This window comes from Sceloporus occidentalis, unplaced genomic scaffold (assembly GCF_023333645.1).
Source record: "Sceloporus occidentalis isolate IW3139 unplaced genomic scaffold, rSceOcc1.0.p SCAF_316, whole genome shotgun sequence".
NCBI lineage: Eukaryota > Metazoa > Chordata > Lepidosauria > Squamata > Phrynosomatidae > Sceloporus > Sceloporus occidentalis.
Window position 1 is genome coordinate 108,554 of NW_028317296.1, and position 17,226 is coordinate 125,779.

Genomic DNA, 17,226 nt, shown 5'->3' on the forward strand with positions numbered 1-17,226 from the left:
ATTACATACCCATAGCTACAGCTGCTGTGGACAATGGCACTTACAGTCAAGAGCATTAACCAAGTTTAAGAGAAGACCTAATCCACTGATTATCCCGATATGCCAGAGTTTGCTGATCTTTGAACTATACGGCAAAACAGAGAACCGCATGTTTATTTTTAAGCGTTGTATCCCGGTACTTTGCCCAGGGCAATAAATTCTTGCAACAATAGGAATGTATAGCTCGCCTCCAACCCTTTCATGTTTCTTTGATGTTGCTCCAAAACATTTGTAGTTGGTTCCTGCATTTTCTGTTGAAGACGAATGATCATCATTCTAGGATTGTCTTAAAATGCTTACAGGTGTTTAGATTCTTGAAAGACAGGAACCTCACTTCTGTGTGACCGGCCAACCTTATTAGAACAAGGCAAGCAGCCCTTATAGATTTCACACCTATCCAACAGAATTGCAAGAATTCAAGCAGATGCGTCAAACAAAACTGGTGACAGGTTATGGCAACTTGCATACCATCAGACAATTAAATATGCCACCACTCGGGCAACAATTCACCATCTGTGGCACCGGAGTAACAACTGACCCTCGATGCAAAAAAATGGCCAAAATAGAAAAAAGAAGGCCAACGCTTTACTCCTGTTGTGTCTGTATGCGTAAAGGTATATTGTTATCTACTCCATCTCTAAGTTGTACAGTTCTGCATAGTATGTTGGCGCTTTAAGGATAATTATAATAATAAATAATCTGCGTAGCAAGAACTGCCACAATGGTTGGAAAGTCATGCTTCATACATCGTGATGGGTCTAGTTTCCTTTAGGGTAGAATATATTATGTTGTATATATGCAGGTTATAATAATCCAAAATAATTGTTGAGATCAGTTCTTAGCCAAGATATATGTTTCATAACCAATCATCTATCTTTCATGCATAAAAAAAGTAATACATTTTTTTTTTTCTGATTACCCGCTGGAACAACGTGTCAGCTACATTTATATGTGTTAAGACCACAGCTAAACGTGGAGGGTCTGCTAAAATTCTCTGATGACATAGATACTGCCCACTGTTGCAAATCCTATCCAAGCATCATGAGCCTTAAATATGAAAGTTTAAAATAAGATAATTATGCATCCATAATGCAGAACCGATAACATGGCTCCTGCAGCCGATCCCTGCAACGTTTCCCACTAGTGGAATGCTGCCAGCCCCTGACTTGTGAGGACATGAAGTTTTACCAGGACACGAGGTAGAATGCAGGATAAATTGTTTATTTGCCGAAGGAGTTAAGAGTGCAGCACAGATGTCTGGTGTGCAGCGCTCCTGGCTGCCTGCGCTCTGACACACTCTGCTATCACCTCCTTAAAGGCTGACAAATCTCATGTAGAACCAGAACAGAAACCCGATCCAGCTGACGCACAATCACTATTAACCCCTTACATCACAACAGGCCCCGTATTCCAGTACCAATGTTATTCTGCATTCTGAAAGCTGCAAACAAATACATATTATATAGACTTTAGAAAGATAGAATAAAAAATGCTGATATACATAATAACACGTGGGTAAAAAGGTAACTTTATTCTAGAAATTAAGCCACTAGCTTGAATACAAAATCTGCGGAGAAAAAAAGAACTGAAAACATGAATGTGTGAGTGCAGAAATAGATTACCGACTGTGGTTTTAAGAGACCTGCACATCATGATTTCACTCCACATGTTGCTTTCTGGCTTTCATTTGAGTAATGCGGCCAACAACGCGGTCTGTAAGCAGTGTTGTCTTTAATAATAAAGGAGCCCTAAGGGAGGTTCTTCCAGTGGGTCCCCCAACCCAGTAATACCTGCAACCCAAGAGGATTTCTCCGTCAGGCCATGTAACTCTAGCATTGCACAAGTGCTGTGAGTGTTGAGGGGTCCAAGGGCCAGTTATTCTGTTCCTTCCCCTGCATGGCTTTGGCTGCCAATGACTTAAACTTTATAACAATGGGTTCTTACCAAGAGTTAGAAAACAGAGTAATACTGAATTAGGTTGTCGATCACAAGCATATACCATTTTACATGTAAACATCGCAAAAATTCACGCTAAACATCTTACACATCTCGGCAGTGAATGGAAGCGACACTTTCAATGAGTGGCTGGCAAGCACTGGCCCATATTACACATTGTACACAGCAGAAATTAGTTCCTAAAGAAAGGTTATGTTGCACATCAACAGATGTCCATTGAGTTTGTTATCCTAGTTTCATAGTAAAAGGGTGTTTAAGCAATTAAATGAAAATTCATATATTTGTGTATTTCACCATTACGAATATATATCCAATTCGGAGCCGCAATAGCCACAGCTTCCTGCCTGAAAGGATTAGTCCAGCCCTGCTTTCACATAGTGGATAACTTTCTCTGCCAGGTCAGTTTTGATCACAGGCTTAGGTCCCACCTGAACCCTACGTTGTGCATGGAGGAGCAGGGTAGAGATGCTTAGGACGCCACAACATGCGAGTTTCTCCTTAATGCAGGGTCACCTGGGCCATTCTTGTTGGAGAAAAGCTCATAAGCACAAGACTCGTGAAGGAGCGCACAATGGCTTCCAGGAAAGGACAGAGGGCAAAAGTTCAGACTGTTCTAATGTCACGGGGTGTCAATACGAAAATAAGCAACTATTACATATAAAATGAATTAAACAATATGTATAAATTCTACTTAATAGCAGGTTGTGTAGAACCACTCCTACAGGATGTGTATATAATAATGTTCTAGTTTATACTTACAAATGCATGTAAAAACACAAGGGGTGTATATATGCCGCATGAGATACACCTGGGATTCTGGGTATAAACACCACTTCTCTCGGCCCTGGCCATTCTCCAGTTACACCCATCATGGAGGTTAACACGGATAACTGTAATTTTGGCATGCTAGCAAAGAGGCCAGTAGCCTTCCCTTTTTAAATGTATATTTTATCAAGTCACTGAACAGCAGCCATTATTGGGCAAAGAGTTTGGTAAGAATTTGCCGTTATATTTAATATGTAACTGAATAACTATTATATTTATAAAGGTTTTGTTTTTTTTGAGGGGTGATTATTGTAGCAACTTTTCTGTTGAAGAATAACGAGCAATTATAGTGACAGCATGAGAACATGAAAGAGGTTCAAGCTGAGATTTTGGGAAATGTTTGCATCACAATTCCGTAGAAGTCATAAATTGCTGAATTCCATGTATGGACAGGGCTAGACACAACCTGAACTAGAATAAAGAGTGGATTATTATAATTACTGGATGGGGAAGAGGGTGCAGTAAATACTTCAAATGTATATAAAAAACATAAAAAATAAATCAGTTTTCACCTCTCAGAACGAGGGTAACCCTTGATACCCTGCAAGCATAGTGAATTTGGCAACTGCCATCCCATCATGGTGACCACTTCGTTTAGCCTTAATGGTAATGGTACTAGTTAGGAACTTTCTGTATTATTCTGCATCTTCTGAAATGTATGTAGCCTTGTTTTACATATAGAAGTAAAGGTCACCTTTGTTTTGCCCCAAAATTTCCATATCAAGTTTATTGACATGATAATATCATAAAAGAAGAAATATTCAAAAAAAACATATAGGTAGGTTTTTGTACGCAGAAAGCTATTTGGCGACAGATTAATTTGTTTGGTCACAAAAAGACGCAGTTCCTGGCACTAATTACACAGCGCAGGAGCCAGCATCCCCAACTTCAAACACCGCACAGGGGAACGGGCTTCCTTCCTTTGGACATTACAACTGGAGTCAAAACAAAAACTACAATCAATCTGCACAACTGTAAGAAATAAAAACAAATAGCCCGGGGGCGGGGCGAGCCACGACCCAAGATGGACGCTTAGAGCTTTTGCTCCTCCACTCAGCCCTACTAAATGCTGTAATTTGGCGCACAACTTCACCCTATATCGCCCCTTCGCAGCTGTCTGTGACTGGAGAATGTCCGGGAGGCCCCGCAAGTCCTCCAAGCAGAAGTCGGTACAGGATTTATTTCCCAAAAAGCCCACGACTCCTGAGCCTCCCGTGCCTCCTCGAGACGACGACTCGAGGCCTCTGGCCGACATGGCGACGCAGGCCTGCACTAAGCAGGACATTGCCGACATTAAAGACCTTGTGCGCTCGGTTAAGAGGGACCTGATGGACCACATACACGCTGAACTCGGCGACCTGAAGCGCGACATCCAAGACATCGGCACTCGCACTGACACGCTGGAACGGTCCCACGCCACCCTTCAGCGGGAAAAACGTAAGATGGCCGGCGACATCGAATCCCTGCAGCAAGAGGTTCTTGCACTCCAGGACGCTCAGGAGGATCTGGAGAACAGATCGCGGCGCTCCAACTTTCGGCTGCGGGGGATACCTGAGTCCTACCTGGATCTGAACGAGGTGCTCCGTTTGCTGCTCCGCCAACTCCTTCCGCAGTCGGCCCAAGAAGTGTTCCTGGTGGACAGGATCCATAGGGCCCTGCGCCCTCGACCAGGCCCTGCTGAGAGACCCAGAGATGTCATCGTGAGGTTGCATGACTACAACATCAAGGAAGAAGTTATGAAGGCGGCGAGATCGACTACGCTCACGCTCGACAACTCTGAGATTCAGGTGTATGCTGACCTCTCTCCCAGGACCCTGCAGCGACGCAAGCTTCTCAAACCCCTCACGGACCATCTTCAGGCGCACTCCGTTGCGTATCGCTGGAGGTTTCCGTTCGCCTTACAAGTCCACACTGGCGACAGGCAAGGTTCTTTGCGGTCCCTTTCGGAGGCCGAGGACTTTCTCAAGGCCCTGGATCTTCCTCCTTTATGTTTGGGCCGGAAACGCAGCCGACGGAGCCCTGATGTCCCCGACCCGGGAGATTGGCAGGAGGTTCCAGCGGGTACCCCTCCGTGAGGACGTTCTTCATTCGACGCCACCGTGAGATCTGTCGTCTCCTAGACTCTTTATTTCTCTTGTTCTGATTTATTTTGCCTGTTTTTACCCTGCCTGTTGCTCGTTGGACCGTGCCTCTGGTGCCCGTGATGCTAGGTTTATGATGGATGTGGAATTTTATTATTGTTTTATTTTATTTATTTATTTATTTATTTTTATTATTTTTTTTTTTATTTTATTTTTTTTAATTTATCTCCCCCCCCCCACTTCCGAGCCCTGTCAGCCGGGGGACGTCATCTCGTGCCAGGCCGTCTCTGCTGGGCCTGAGCTGCTAAGCGGGCAGTCTCCGTGCCCTTTCCTCATTGCACATGCACACTACACAAGCGCCCTCTTTTCCGGCAGCCTATTGCAAGATGGGGGTGTCATTATTTCTTTATTTATTTGTTTTTCTTCTTTGTCCCTCTCTCTCCGTTCTCAGACACACAGCTCCCCCGCTCGGTCCACCGCTGGGCTCCTATACATGGCGATATCTGCCGCCTGGGCCTCGTCTGCTCTCCTGAGCCTTCTCTGCCCATCCCATGGCTTTTTCCGCCTAGTCCACTGGGGGGCTCATGTACACCACACGCATGGCTTTTTTCCCTTATTATTAATTATTTTTTATTTATTTATTTATTTATTTTTTATTTATTTATTTATTTATTTTTTCCCCCTGCCTTTCTGCGTTCCACTTGGTACCTGGGCAGCAGGCTGTTTACACGTGTGTATTTGTTGATAGTTCCTGTTTTTGCATGTTTGGGTGAATGTTCACCGCTAGGGCGGAGTATCCACCTTGATGGTAGTGCTACCTTCTACCCCCGTGCGACCGTTAATGGTCGAGTTACAGCCTGGTGGCTCTTCCCCCGGGAAGTTCCTGGTGGGAGGTTTAGTCAGGGTTCAGGGCCGTAGTTTCCATGGACCTTGTGTCCACATTGTGATCTTCTATCTCACTCGTGCCTTATTTTGTACGTTTTTATGCATGTGCTGTTATGCGTCTGTGTATCCTTACATGATTTTGGCATATTTCCTTGGTGTTTTTCCCTTTGTCCTTCCCTCTCCTTTCTTTTTTTTTTTTTTTTTTTTTTCTTTTTCCCCTTCTGTTCCCTTGGTCCCTTGTCGCCTTCGCTCTCCTTTATATTTTCGGTCCCGACTGCTTTTTTCTGTGAGTGTCCATGCCGCCAGATCAACTTCAGATAATTACCCACAATGTGCGGGGCCTCAACTCCCCCCAGAAGCGACGACAAGCTATGCGATACTATCAGAAGCTGCATGCTGATGTTGTCCTGCTACAGGAGACGCACCTTCGTAAGGCCTCTTTGCCCTCATACTGGAACAGATCCTTTGGAGTCCACTACCATGCTACACATCCTACTAAACGTAAAAACGGCGTTAGTACATTCCTGAGAACCTCGATGGGATTCCAGTGTGAGGACGTTTTGCGTGATAAGTGGGGTCGTTACCTCCTTTTGTCGGGACTTTTACATACTACACCTGCAGTCATTCTCAATGTTTACGCCCCGTCGACTCAGTCAGCCTCCTTTTTTCATCAGCTCTCGAATCTACTCCTCCCGTTCCGTAACCACATGATTATAGTAGGGGGCGATTTTAACACATATTGGGATGCCTTTGTTGACCGGAAGGGTCCGACTATGCGGCAGGGCTCTTCTCCAGCCTCTAAACACCTCAGAGACTTTGCTAAAACAGCGGCGATTGTGGATATTTGGCGGCTTCATCACCCCAAGGCTCTGGACTTCACCTTCTTCTCTCACCCTCACAACTCTTACTCGAGGATAGACTACATTTTCCTCGGTCAGACCCTGGCCCCGGCGGCACATGCTTCGCGGATTCACCCTATCTCCTGGTCCGATCACGGCGCGGTGGAGTGTTCCTTCTGCCCTAAAGATTGGACGCCGGGCACGCGCACCTGGCGTCTTGACGAATTCCTGCTTACGGACCCGGGGGTGCTGGCCGAGGTAGTCTCCGACATCACGGAGTTTCACCGCTTCAATGACACTCCGGGCATCGACCCGCAGCTCCTTTGGGTTACCCATAAGGCCTTTGTTCGTGGCTCGTTCCTCCGAATTGCGGCTAGAAAGAAGAAGTTGCGGCGCCAAGCCATAGACTCCCTCACCGCTAAACTCTCCTCACTAGAACAGGTCCACAAGCGGACGCTAGACCCCAGTGTTCTTCGGGAAATAGTCCAACTGCGAGGTGAGCTGAATGTCCTTTTCAGCAATGACGTTCTGCACTCCTTGAACCATACCAGGCAAAAATTCTTCGAGTCCGCTAATAAGCCCGATGTCATGTTGGCGCGCCGGTTACGTGCCCAAATGAAATCGCAGAACATCCGTAAGATCATTGACTCTAGCAACACTCATTGGGTGTCACCTACAGACATTGCTCAACAATTTGCTCTTTTTTACGGGACTCTGTATGACGGCGACAAGGCCCCCAGAAACCGCTCCGGGAGCGCTTATATTCGCCGATTCCTTGACTCACTGCCCGCCACGAAACTCTCTGACCAGCAAGTTGACTGTTTGAATCAAGAGATCTCGGAAGATGAGCTACTCGCTGCCATCTCCAGTGTCAAGCCGGCCAAGGCGCCAGGGCCGGATGGACTCCCGGGCTCCTACTATAAGAAGTTTAAAGATCAACTTCTGCCGCAGTTGTTACGACTCTTCAATTCCTTCCTGGGGGGCTCTGTTCCCAGGCCTGAACTGTTGCAAGCTAAAATTATTGTTATTCACAAAGATGGCAAAGACCCCTCTAGCTGCAGTAGTTACAGGCCCATCTCGCTTATTAACGCAGATATAAAGCTCTACGCTAAGGTTCTGGCCACTCGCCTGGGCAAAGTCATCGCCTCCATCGTCCACCCTGACCAAGTCGGCTTTATTCCACACCGAGAAGCACCTGATAATATCCGGCGCACGGTCGACCTGATTGAAATGGCAACGATCACCCACCAACCGGCCATGCTGCTGGCTCTCGACGCCGAAAAGGCGTTCGACAGAATAGACTGGGCTTACATGTGGGAGACTCTGAGCTGGTTCGGCTTCCGTGGTAATATTTTACAAGGTATCCGTGCTCTCTATGATGGTCCGACGGCCTCGGTTGCACTGATGGGCTGTGAATCTCGAACTTTCGACATACTCAATGGCACGAGACAAGGGTGCCCGCTTTCCCCCCTCTTATTCGCCCTTTGCTTGGAGCCCCTGGCGGTAGCTATTCGCCAGCACCCCGATATCACCGGTGTTGAGGTTCATGGTCAGCACTATAAACTAGGTCTCTTCGCGGACGATATCCTCCTGACCCTATCTCGTCCGCTTGTCTCTCTGCCGAACCTGTACTCGATCTTGCACGAGTTCTCTCAGATTTCGGGTTACAAGATCAACGCCGCAAAATGTGAGGCCTTAAACATCAATTTGGCTGCTGAGACGCAACGGACTATTGCCGCGTCCTTCCCGTTCCAATGGAAACCGTCGTCGCTTAAATATTTGGGCATTAACCTTACCAACAGCCCCCAGACGCTTTACGCTGCGAATTACGCTCCGCTCTTGTCGCTGCTACGCCGGGACCTTCGGCAGTGGTCGCGGTACCACATATCCTGGCTGGGCCGGATCTACGCGGTCAAAATGAATGCGCTGCCACGTCTGTTGTACTTGTTTCGCGCCCTGCCGATTGCTGTCAACACCGGCGACATTGACTCGTTCCAATCGTGCATCTTCCAGTACATTTGGAATGGCAAGCGGGCCAGGATCAATCGGCACACGATGTACCTACCTAAGGAGCGGGGCGGTCTGGCGGTCCCATGCCTTCACCTTTATTATCTGTCCGCCAGACTTTCACAGCTGGAATCTTGGTCTTTTCCGGCTGGCACGCTGCCCTGGATTGACATCGAACGCGCCTGCCTACCTGACCGTCAGCTCCAGTTATGCCTGTGGCTTGGCCATGGTCGGTTGCCGGGCTCTCCGCTTCTTTCTACTATGCAGGCGTCCTACTCTCTCTGGAAGAAAGCTAGATTTAAATACCAGCTACGGGGCCGTGTGTCCCAACTGACTCCACTGTTCTTTAACCCCCTCTTCCCGGAGGGCGTGGATACGCGGCGATTTCAATGGTGGATTGAGGCAGGCCTGTGTAGGTTGGGTGTCTTGGTGCGCAGGGGGCGAATACTTTCGTTTGAGGAGCTGCTCGACCACAACCGCATCCCCCAAGCCAAGAGGTTTCGATACCTACAAATTAGACATTTTGTGCTCACTCTCCTACGTGAAGCCGGGGTCTCCGAGCTGACCCCCTTTGAACAAAGATTTCTCACCCGCCGCAGACTATGAGGCTCTATCTCCTTTCTTTACTCCTACCTCCTGACCAAGACATACGTCCATCCCCCGTCGTATCGGGCGCGCTGGCATGAGGCTCTGCACCAAACCTTTGAGGACGATGATTGGTGTAGAGCGGCGACTAACACACATCGCATTACTGTTAACACAGTTATCCGAGAGCGGTCCTACAAGGTTATTGCTCACTGGTATCTCTCACCGGTGCGGCTTTCCAAGCTCTGCCCTACATCCGGCGCCAACTGTTTTCGCCACTGTGGCGAGGTGGGCACTTATCTCCACGCCTGGTGGTCCTGTCCGCTTGTCCTGCCTATCTGGTCTAGGTTTTTCCGGGATATCTCGACGGCATTGGGCACTCCAGTGACTGCTTCCCCCCAGACAGCTCTGCTGAACATGGATGTGTCGACACTGCAGCTGTCTGTACCTGGGCGTAAACTGGTTCATCGGATCTGTGCCGCTATTAAACAAGCCGTGGCCAGGAGGTGGAAGGGAGTCCCCCCAACAGATGCTGAAATTCATTCCAATATTTGGCATATCATCTCTATGGAAAGGATTACGGCTAAACTTCATGATGAGATGCAGAAATTCTCTGATATCTGGGACCCCTGGATTGCTGCCTTCTCCCAGGGGAGCTCTGTTTTGCCGCTGGTGTCTCTTTGACTCGCTGCTGGTGTGCGGTCTGTCCTGTTGGGACCTTTTTTTTTTTTTTTTTCTTTTTCCCCTCTTTCTTCTCTCTCTTTTTCCTCTTCTCTTCTTCCCTGCTTCCCCACGGTCTTCTGCCCTCCTTCCCCTCCCCCTCCCCGTGGCTGCTATTTGCTGATTATACAGTGCATATGCCATCGCATTCGTTGTCTTTCGGTGCCTTCGGCGTCGCTTGACGGCTCTGACGCTCTGCACGAGCGCTCACCGGATCACCAACAAGCACAAACAAAAAAACAACCAGAAAATACTGTCGACTTTTGTTTATTCAGTTTTCTTCATGTTTTTGTGCTGTATACATGTTTGCCGTGCCAGTCGTATTTGTATATACCATCTCTTACTGCTGTATCAGGAGGGCCTTTACCCTTTTTGCGGTCTTTTGTATTCTCGTATGGACCTTGATGGCTATTTCATGACTGGCTGTTTGTTTCTCTTTTACGCCATTCGCTGTATTGCTGTCGACTCCAATAAACATGTTTAAAAAAAAAAAAAAACAAGAAAAAAAACAAAAAACAAGCAAATAGCCCATAGAGAGAAAAGACAAACATGCATAACAGATTTTTTACAGCTTGCCAATGGCAGTTTGTAAGCCTCGTAAATATCCAGACACTTATTACTATTCACAGGTGCAGTCAAAAAGCTGACACCATAGGAGGCTCATGGTCATATTTTCTTGGTCAAAATTACTCTTGGAATCAAACTCTTCTTGCTTAGTTTAGAGCATTTTAGCAGTCAGTCAACCAATTTGAGGTCAACTCTGCTCCAGCAGCTGCAGTCACACCAGGAGAGGGCAAGGGAACCAGGGTGAGGGGTGAAGAATTTGTTGTGTTCTATTTGCAGTTCCACCTAATGTTATCCGTCACATCGTCACAAAATGTACATGATGAATGGATCCTTGCCGTGCTCCCTTTATCAGTTTCAATCCATTCAATGTTTGGGACAACGTTAGAAAGGATTCACAGATTAAGTGCATCCTCTGCAATATGTATTTCCAATTTATTGTATTGCGCACCTGCCTCGAAATAGCTATGATACAGATTACAGTGTATATAGGCACGTACTGCGATTTACAAAGTTACAAGATTTTACACCGATTAAGAAGTGTTTGCTGCTCAAAATCCCTTACAACAGCAAATGGTCAGTCTTTATATTATCGTCCTGCCATATCCAAGATACGGTATTACAAGAATGCATATGAAAGTACTTTGTGGGAATGCGTGGACCATCTGCCCACTCACAATTTGAAGTATGGTATAATATAGTCAGTAAACGTTGCACAGTCAACATCCGTAAAGACAGGAAGCTGTACGCGGTGGCCTGAACAGATATTCACATTATGAAAGCGAAACAAAAGAACAGACACACATTCAGGATAATGTTAGCCCACACTAGTTACTTAATTATTGTGAAGCGTCTCATTATCTGATCGTTGTAAACTGGGTCATTTAAAAAGTGGATGGCATTGTCTGGTTCTGTTGGTCCATACTTTATACCAATTAGTATTCACAGTATTTTGAGACAAGAGAGTGCATGTACAGATCAGAGGACGCATGCAAAGAAAAAAAGGGAGCTATGGATGCATTGTCCATTTCAGACAACTTTAGCTAATAAGCTGCTTATGATTTCTAGCTTTTCTTTTTAAAATGATACCTTATGACAAAATATTATGTAAAGGACATGGAATGGTTTTCTTGCATAGACATGTTATTTGAGGTGTTAGTTTGCGGCCTTACTGATCATGGAAGAAATACTTCATTCAGGGAGTAAACAATAGCTTGCTGACCATTATGGTGGACATACTTCAACATCTAAGAAGCTACCCCTTAATACAGGAGACTTAAAAACGGAACTGCGGCCATATCTCTTAGCATATGAATATTCATTTATTGAAACTACCTATAGCTTGTGCTTTGTGTATTAGTGTAACTCACTTGTGGAAGTGGAGATCAGTGACAGCCTGGGACAAAGCCAGGATTATCTAACCCAAGTTCTCTCTCTGCGTCTTGCTTACCCTTAAAAAGGCTGCCTCAGCCAATCAAGAATAACGAGCAACTTAACACAAGTGAAGAGATCCCAAGGAATAATAATCGTGCAGATTCTGAAAAATGGACGTTATTTATATGTATGAAATCGGCCTTGCAGAAGTCATTTAGTTTAAAATATAGAAACATAGAAAAGGAGAAGTGAAAAACTGAACAACACCGTGTACAAACTAATTAAAAGGAAGGGACTAGTGCACTAGACAAGTGCACCCACTCGGTTAGTTTCCCGGTAGTCTAAGAACCATCTAGCAACAGACAAAACCAGTCTTTCCCATTACAGCCTCTAAAACAGCTGTTTGCCCCCCAAGAGAGGAGCCTGGGTGTTGCTCTTGAAATACACTACGGATAATTATATAGTGGGTAGGGTAAAGTGTGCTAATTAAAAGGAATGTGGGGAAAAAAAACAAACCTTTGTATAGTCTACTTGGTTTGACCTGAAGGCAGAAAAATAGAGCAATCCAGTTTGTGGTTGCCCATTCTTACAGAACACCTGTTTCAGGAATAATTAGGTTGACAACTTAAGAAACAAGCCATAAAAAGCACAGTACATTTTTTTTCCTTTATTCTGCATTTTTTTTTTTAGAAGATGGTTTTAAGAAGAAGAGATAATGCTTGTCCAAAGTTCCCGGCAGAACGTTTACCATTTTATTTCCATGCACACCACACCAACAAATAAGAGTATGTGAAACAATCTCGTCCAAAATATACACCTCTCCTTGATGGGTCAGTCTTGCATTTTAACAATTATATTTATCATACACATTTACGCTATTATACTGGTAACTGGAGGCATTTAGAATAGTCTACAAGTTCATTCAGGACATTTATGAATTAAATAATTAATTTACAGCCCAAGCATTCATTTACAAGCAATGTCATTTTATAAAAATATGGCGTGACTGTTTTTTTTGCTAATAAAAGTTGTAAATGAGTGACTCACCCAGCTGGGTACGCAACAAGGCCAGTTTTGGGGTCACAAGATAGTCCTCTTCCAGCTGACACGGTGATTCCAAGGACCTTCTCTAACATCACCTGTCAGACAAATAAATAGCACAAGGTTTAAGGTTTCTACCAGAAAGCAAACAGGACGGATAAGGGGCAAAAAAGTTTCACACAAACAATGAATGCAGTACACAAAATCAAGTGTTAATGGTTGCTGCAGTAGGGCTTTTGATGCAAACATCTAACATTGCTGTAGACAGCAGTCAATCTCTTATTCTAGCTGATGCCAATGCAATCCTGTACGGCAGTAATTGGGCAGATGACCCTATTGCACAGTTTAGCCATCCCAGTGCCCCCCTGTTCAACGGGCCAACTGGGGAGATCTCCCCATTTATACTATGGAATGCTGTGCCTTTCTTTGGATCTCAGCCATAATAACCATAGTAAATATTAAGGGGTGCATGGAGTCATTATTTGGGTTTTACTGGAGAAACATTTCATGTCCACAGAGGCTACTATAAAATAATTTTATGAATTACTACCTAACCGGTCTGGAACACAAAACGTTTTACCTATTTTGGGGACTTATATTATATGCCACTTCCTATTTTCCACCACCTTATTTCATTATCTCAGCAGAAGACACGGGAAATATAAGTGTCTTAAAGCCTGCCAAAAAAGGTACGGTAAAAAAGGTTTCTGGACATACAGGCAGTCTTTAAATGTTTACTTATTGTTGGAGGCATTGCCCCTTTTCAAGAGACAGCAGCTTTAAATAAAACAGAGCCACCAAGATAAAGGAAAAACTGAGTGCACAAATCCAGAAAACCATTCAATGAAACAGCCTATGAACGACCACAAAGGCCAACAACATATATTAGGTCATGTCCAGCAGCGAGTGGACGAAGTCATCAAAGAGAACAGTCACTGATACATGCGGAATAAAACAAACATGTTCTACATAAATGGCTTTTTGCTTCCATCAGCCAACATAATGAACCTAATGAGGTCATCCTGTGACTAGGTGGCATCATTATCAATATACCTTCTTCTATGATTAGGTCCTCCACTAATAACACAAACAATCTATAAAATAAAAATTAAAAAAGTCAACCCAACAGAAACATCAAAAACTTTTACCACGACAGAAGCATTCTGCTGTGTGTGAGGAGGGGCAACTTACTGAAATGTGAGCTACTGTAGCCTTACACCAGATGAGGTATTTCTAAGAATATCTAAGAACACAATCAGTGTACAGCGAGGGCCATATACCCAAAGTATCCAATATACATCATTCTAATTCAAACATACTCTACACCGTGCATAATTATTCAATTAGCTCAAGACACGTCCTGAGGTCCTTCCTGGAAACCGTGTGGTATTGTGAAGATGCAGAGGTATAACCATGGTGTATCGCTAAACCTGAAGGCTGGCATGCCACAGTGTACAAAAACATCAGATCACATCTGTTCTAGATCAGAAGACCTGCAGCCGTGTAAGAGGCCACGCTGGGGAATAACATACCCCATAAACACATTCCAATGGACGCTGCACTGAGCAGACATGAACTAATACCCAGAAACAAAATGCACTCCATACGATGGGATCCTGATGGGAGAAACTTAGATTTAGCAAAACACCTGGAACGCAACCTTATACACAGTATCATTGGGCGTCACACGTCTACTCAAAACATAGACTTCTTCCGAATCTCATTAATAACATTCACATCATTTTAGAGGCATTTCTAAACTTATTTGCATAGAATTCAGTATTTTCTTTTTTTTATGACCAACATTCCAGGAAATTAAAATGCATGTAATCTCATACAACTCTACCATGCAATGTGTGGCCGCTGACACAAGTATTCTTTCCATGGAATCCACTTGCACATTGCAAGACACAGTGCTTACAAAAGCTGCTGGCAGTCCCGATAATGAAAAAAATTGTGAAGAGAATGGAAACATTGGCTTGGCCTATAAACTCATGGTTTAGTGAATAAACCCCAGTCTGGTACAGAATAATGGTATAAATATTTTAAAAAGGCAGCTGTCAGAAAGGAGAGGTCAGCTACACAGTACATCACATCAGCAGAGGACACATAAAGGAGGACTCTTATGCTCCATTGATTAATGTCAAACTTCTAAATGAATGCACCCTTGCTTAGATCTGAATTGGCGGCTATTGAACAGTTTGAATTGTTGCTGGAAGGTTTTTAGAGCATCAGGGAAACAAATAAAAACAAGGTCAGCTACACCACACTGGAGTAGTAACGCGGTCATCTCCCCCCACAATCAGCAATGTTTTCTATTCCAGTTGACCTATATTCATAACTCATTTGTCTCTCAACAGATGGGAAGAGAGTCTGCCAGCAGAACAGAAGATGCATGGTCCCCACGCATAAGAAACATGACGAGGCTGTGACCCAACCATGTAGACAAAGACACTGACTGCGTACATCAAAACCCTCTATTTTCATATGGGTGGGGGATAAATATATTATCTATATAAAGATCTATATCTATCTATAATCAGACACCTGTGTGTGTATACAGGCTAAATTCTACAAGGCACACTATTTGTAAAATATTTGTAACAAACACAGATTTGTAAAATAGAGCGGCTAGTGATTGGTCCCACGTGTGCGTGGATAGAGGAGATTCTTGTCTGGAAAAATAGTTGTTTTCAGTAAATGAAAATAAAAAAGGATCGGACGAAATTATATTCCGTTAAACATAGTTTTTATATTCAGGAGTTCCTCTTGCCACTTCCTCCTTACCCCAAAGATCCTGAACTAAACAGCTGAAAGCTTGGTGGTATCCCAGTTTCTTACTACATTCACTGCCAAGGTGACGTTTTCTGGTTTGATGAACATAATTCGGTTTGGTGCAGCCAGATGCAGGGTGCACATATAATACCTTACGGGTAGAAAAACCAAACCTACACATCCTATAGGGTCAAACGAGCTGGCATGCCCTCGCCATCAACTTTACAGGAACTTTTCTCATGTCTAGATCGGCAAGGTTTTAAATGTGTTCACACTTAGTTTCTGCGCTGGAACGTATCCGTGTAATTACTAGGATAGGAAGAGAGCAGGATTCTTTTAGGGCGCTGCCTGTGTTCTCTGGCACCAGGACAGGTACATAAAAGATGGGAATGGCAGTTTACAATCTACAGGTAATCAGTGCCTAAAGGCAGAAGAAATGGAAGGGTAAAATGGCAAAAATGAGCCTGTATGTGCTCTATACCACTGTGTAGTTCTCCATCTCCTTTGTGCCAGGACACGGCATCAATATAGTAGAAAAGGCAAAGGTACCAACCTTTTGGGGTCTTGTGGCCTAGTTGTCAGTTAATACCTCAAAAAATAAATAAATACTGAAATAGGAGATCTGCAACTGTTAAGAAGCATCCCGTATTGGGACATTGCAAATCTTATTTTAAATTACAATTAAAATGTTAAAAAAAAAAACATCCCCCCAACATTAAAGGCAAGGAGACACAGTGGGAAATAAAACCTAATCCATGCAAACCTCCTCCGGGATATTTTTCCAGGTCTACATAAGACACATCCTCAGTAGCCACTTCTTTCGCACAGAAAACAAAATATTGCGTAACACACATCAAGAATCCTTGGGGAGACATGGTGCCAGCCGAGGGGGTGTCAGCGTCCACCCACTCAGTTGGGAATTTATTGTTCTTGACAGGAAAAGGTCCAGAAATGCCCCTGCTTGCCAGGATCAGCTGCAATGTTGGAGCGAAGGACACCAACATCTCCTGGAGAAGCAGTACTGCTCCATCTGAGCAGAAGTAAAGCATTCTTATTAAAAATAGTTTGTTTTGAAATTTGAGGATCTTATTAAAAGTGATGCTGAAGTCCTGTGTTACAATCAGCTAAGAAAATATTGAATTGTAAGTGATACAATTGTAATCATACAGGGGTTGCCAAGGTCAAACTCTGTACAAACAAGGTTGGATGCATTGTTTAGTTTGACAGAATTTGTCCTAGAAAGGGTCAAAGATGCAAAAACAAAAAAAAACAAAACAAAAAAACACTAAAGTGAAACAATCGGGGGGAAAAAAAGGGTTCTATAGATAGATTTCTTTACACCATCTCACCATATTACACAACCAGCCTTTATTCATTAAATTTGTATTTCAGAACACTAGGAGTTTAGTTAAACTAGAGTTTACTAGAGTTAAGAAAGATGATGCAGAAAAGGTGTAGGACTGCGAATGAAAAAAAATAACGTATTGGCTTGGATATAGGCCGCCCCAGTATATAGGCCGCCCCCTAAAAGTTTG

At 44.3% G+C, this 17,226-nt stretch overlaps 1 protein-coding gene across 1 annotated transcript in view; it reads right to left on the bottom strand.

The window, feature by feature from the left end:
• LOC149274854 (mitogen-activated protein kinase-binding protein 1-like) overlaps positions 1–17,226 on the bottom strand; it is a 61,498-nt gene that overhangs the window by 27,355 nt on the left and 16,917 nt on the right. Inside the window, exon 2 of the mRNA XM_089505179.1 lies at positions 12,923–13,014. Within this exon, the coding sequence (XP_089361305.1) occupies positions 12,923–13,014 (92 nt within the window). The remainder of the gene's footprint in view (positions 1–12,922; positions 13,015–17,226) is intronic.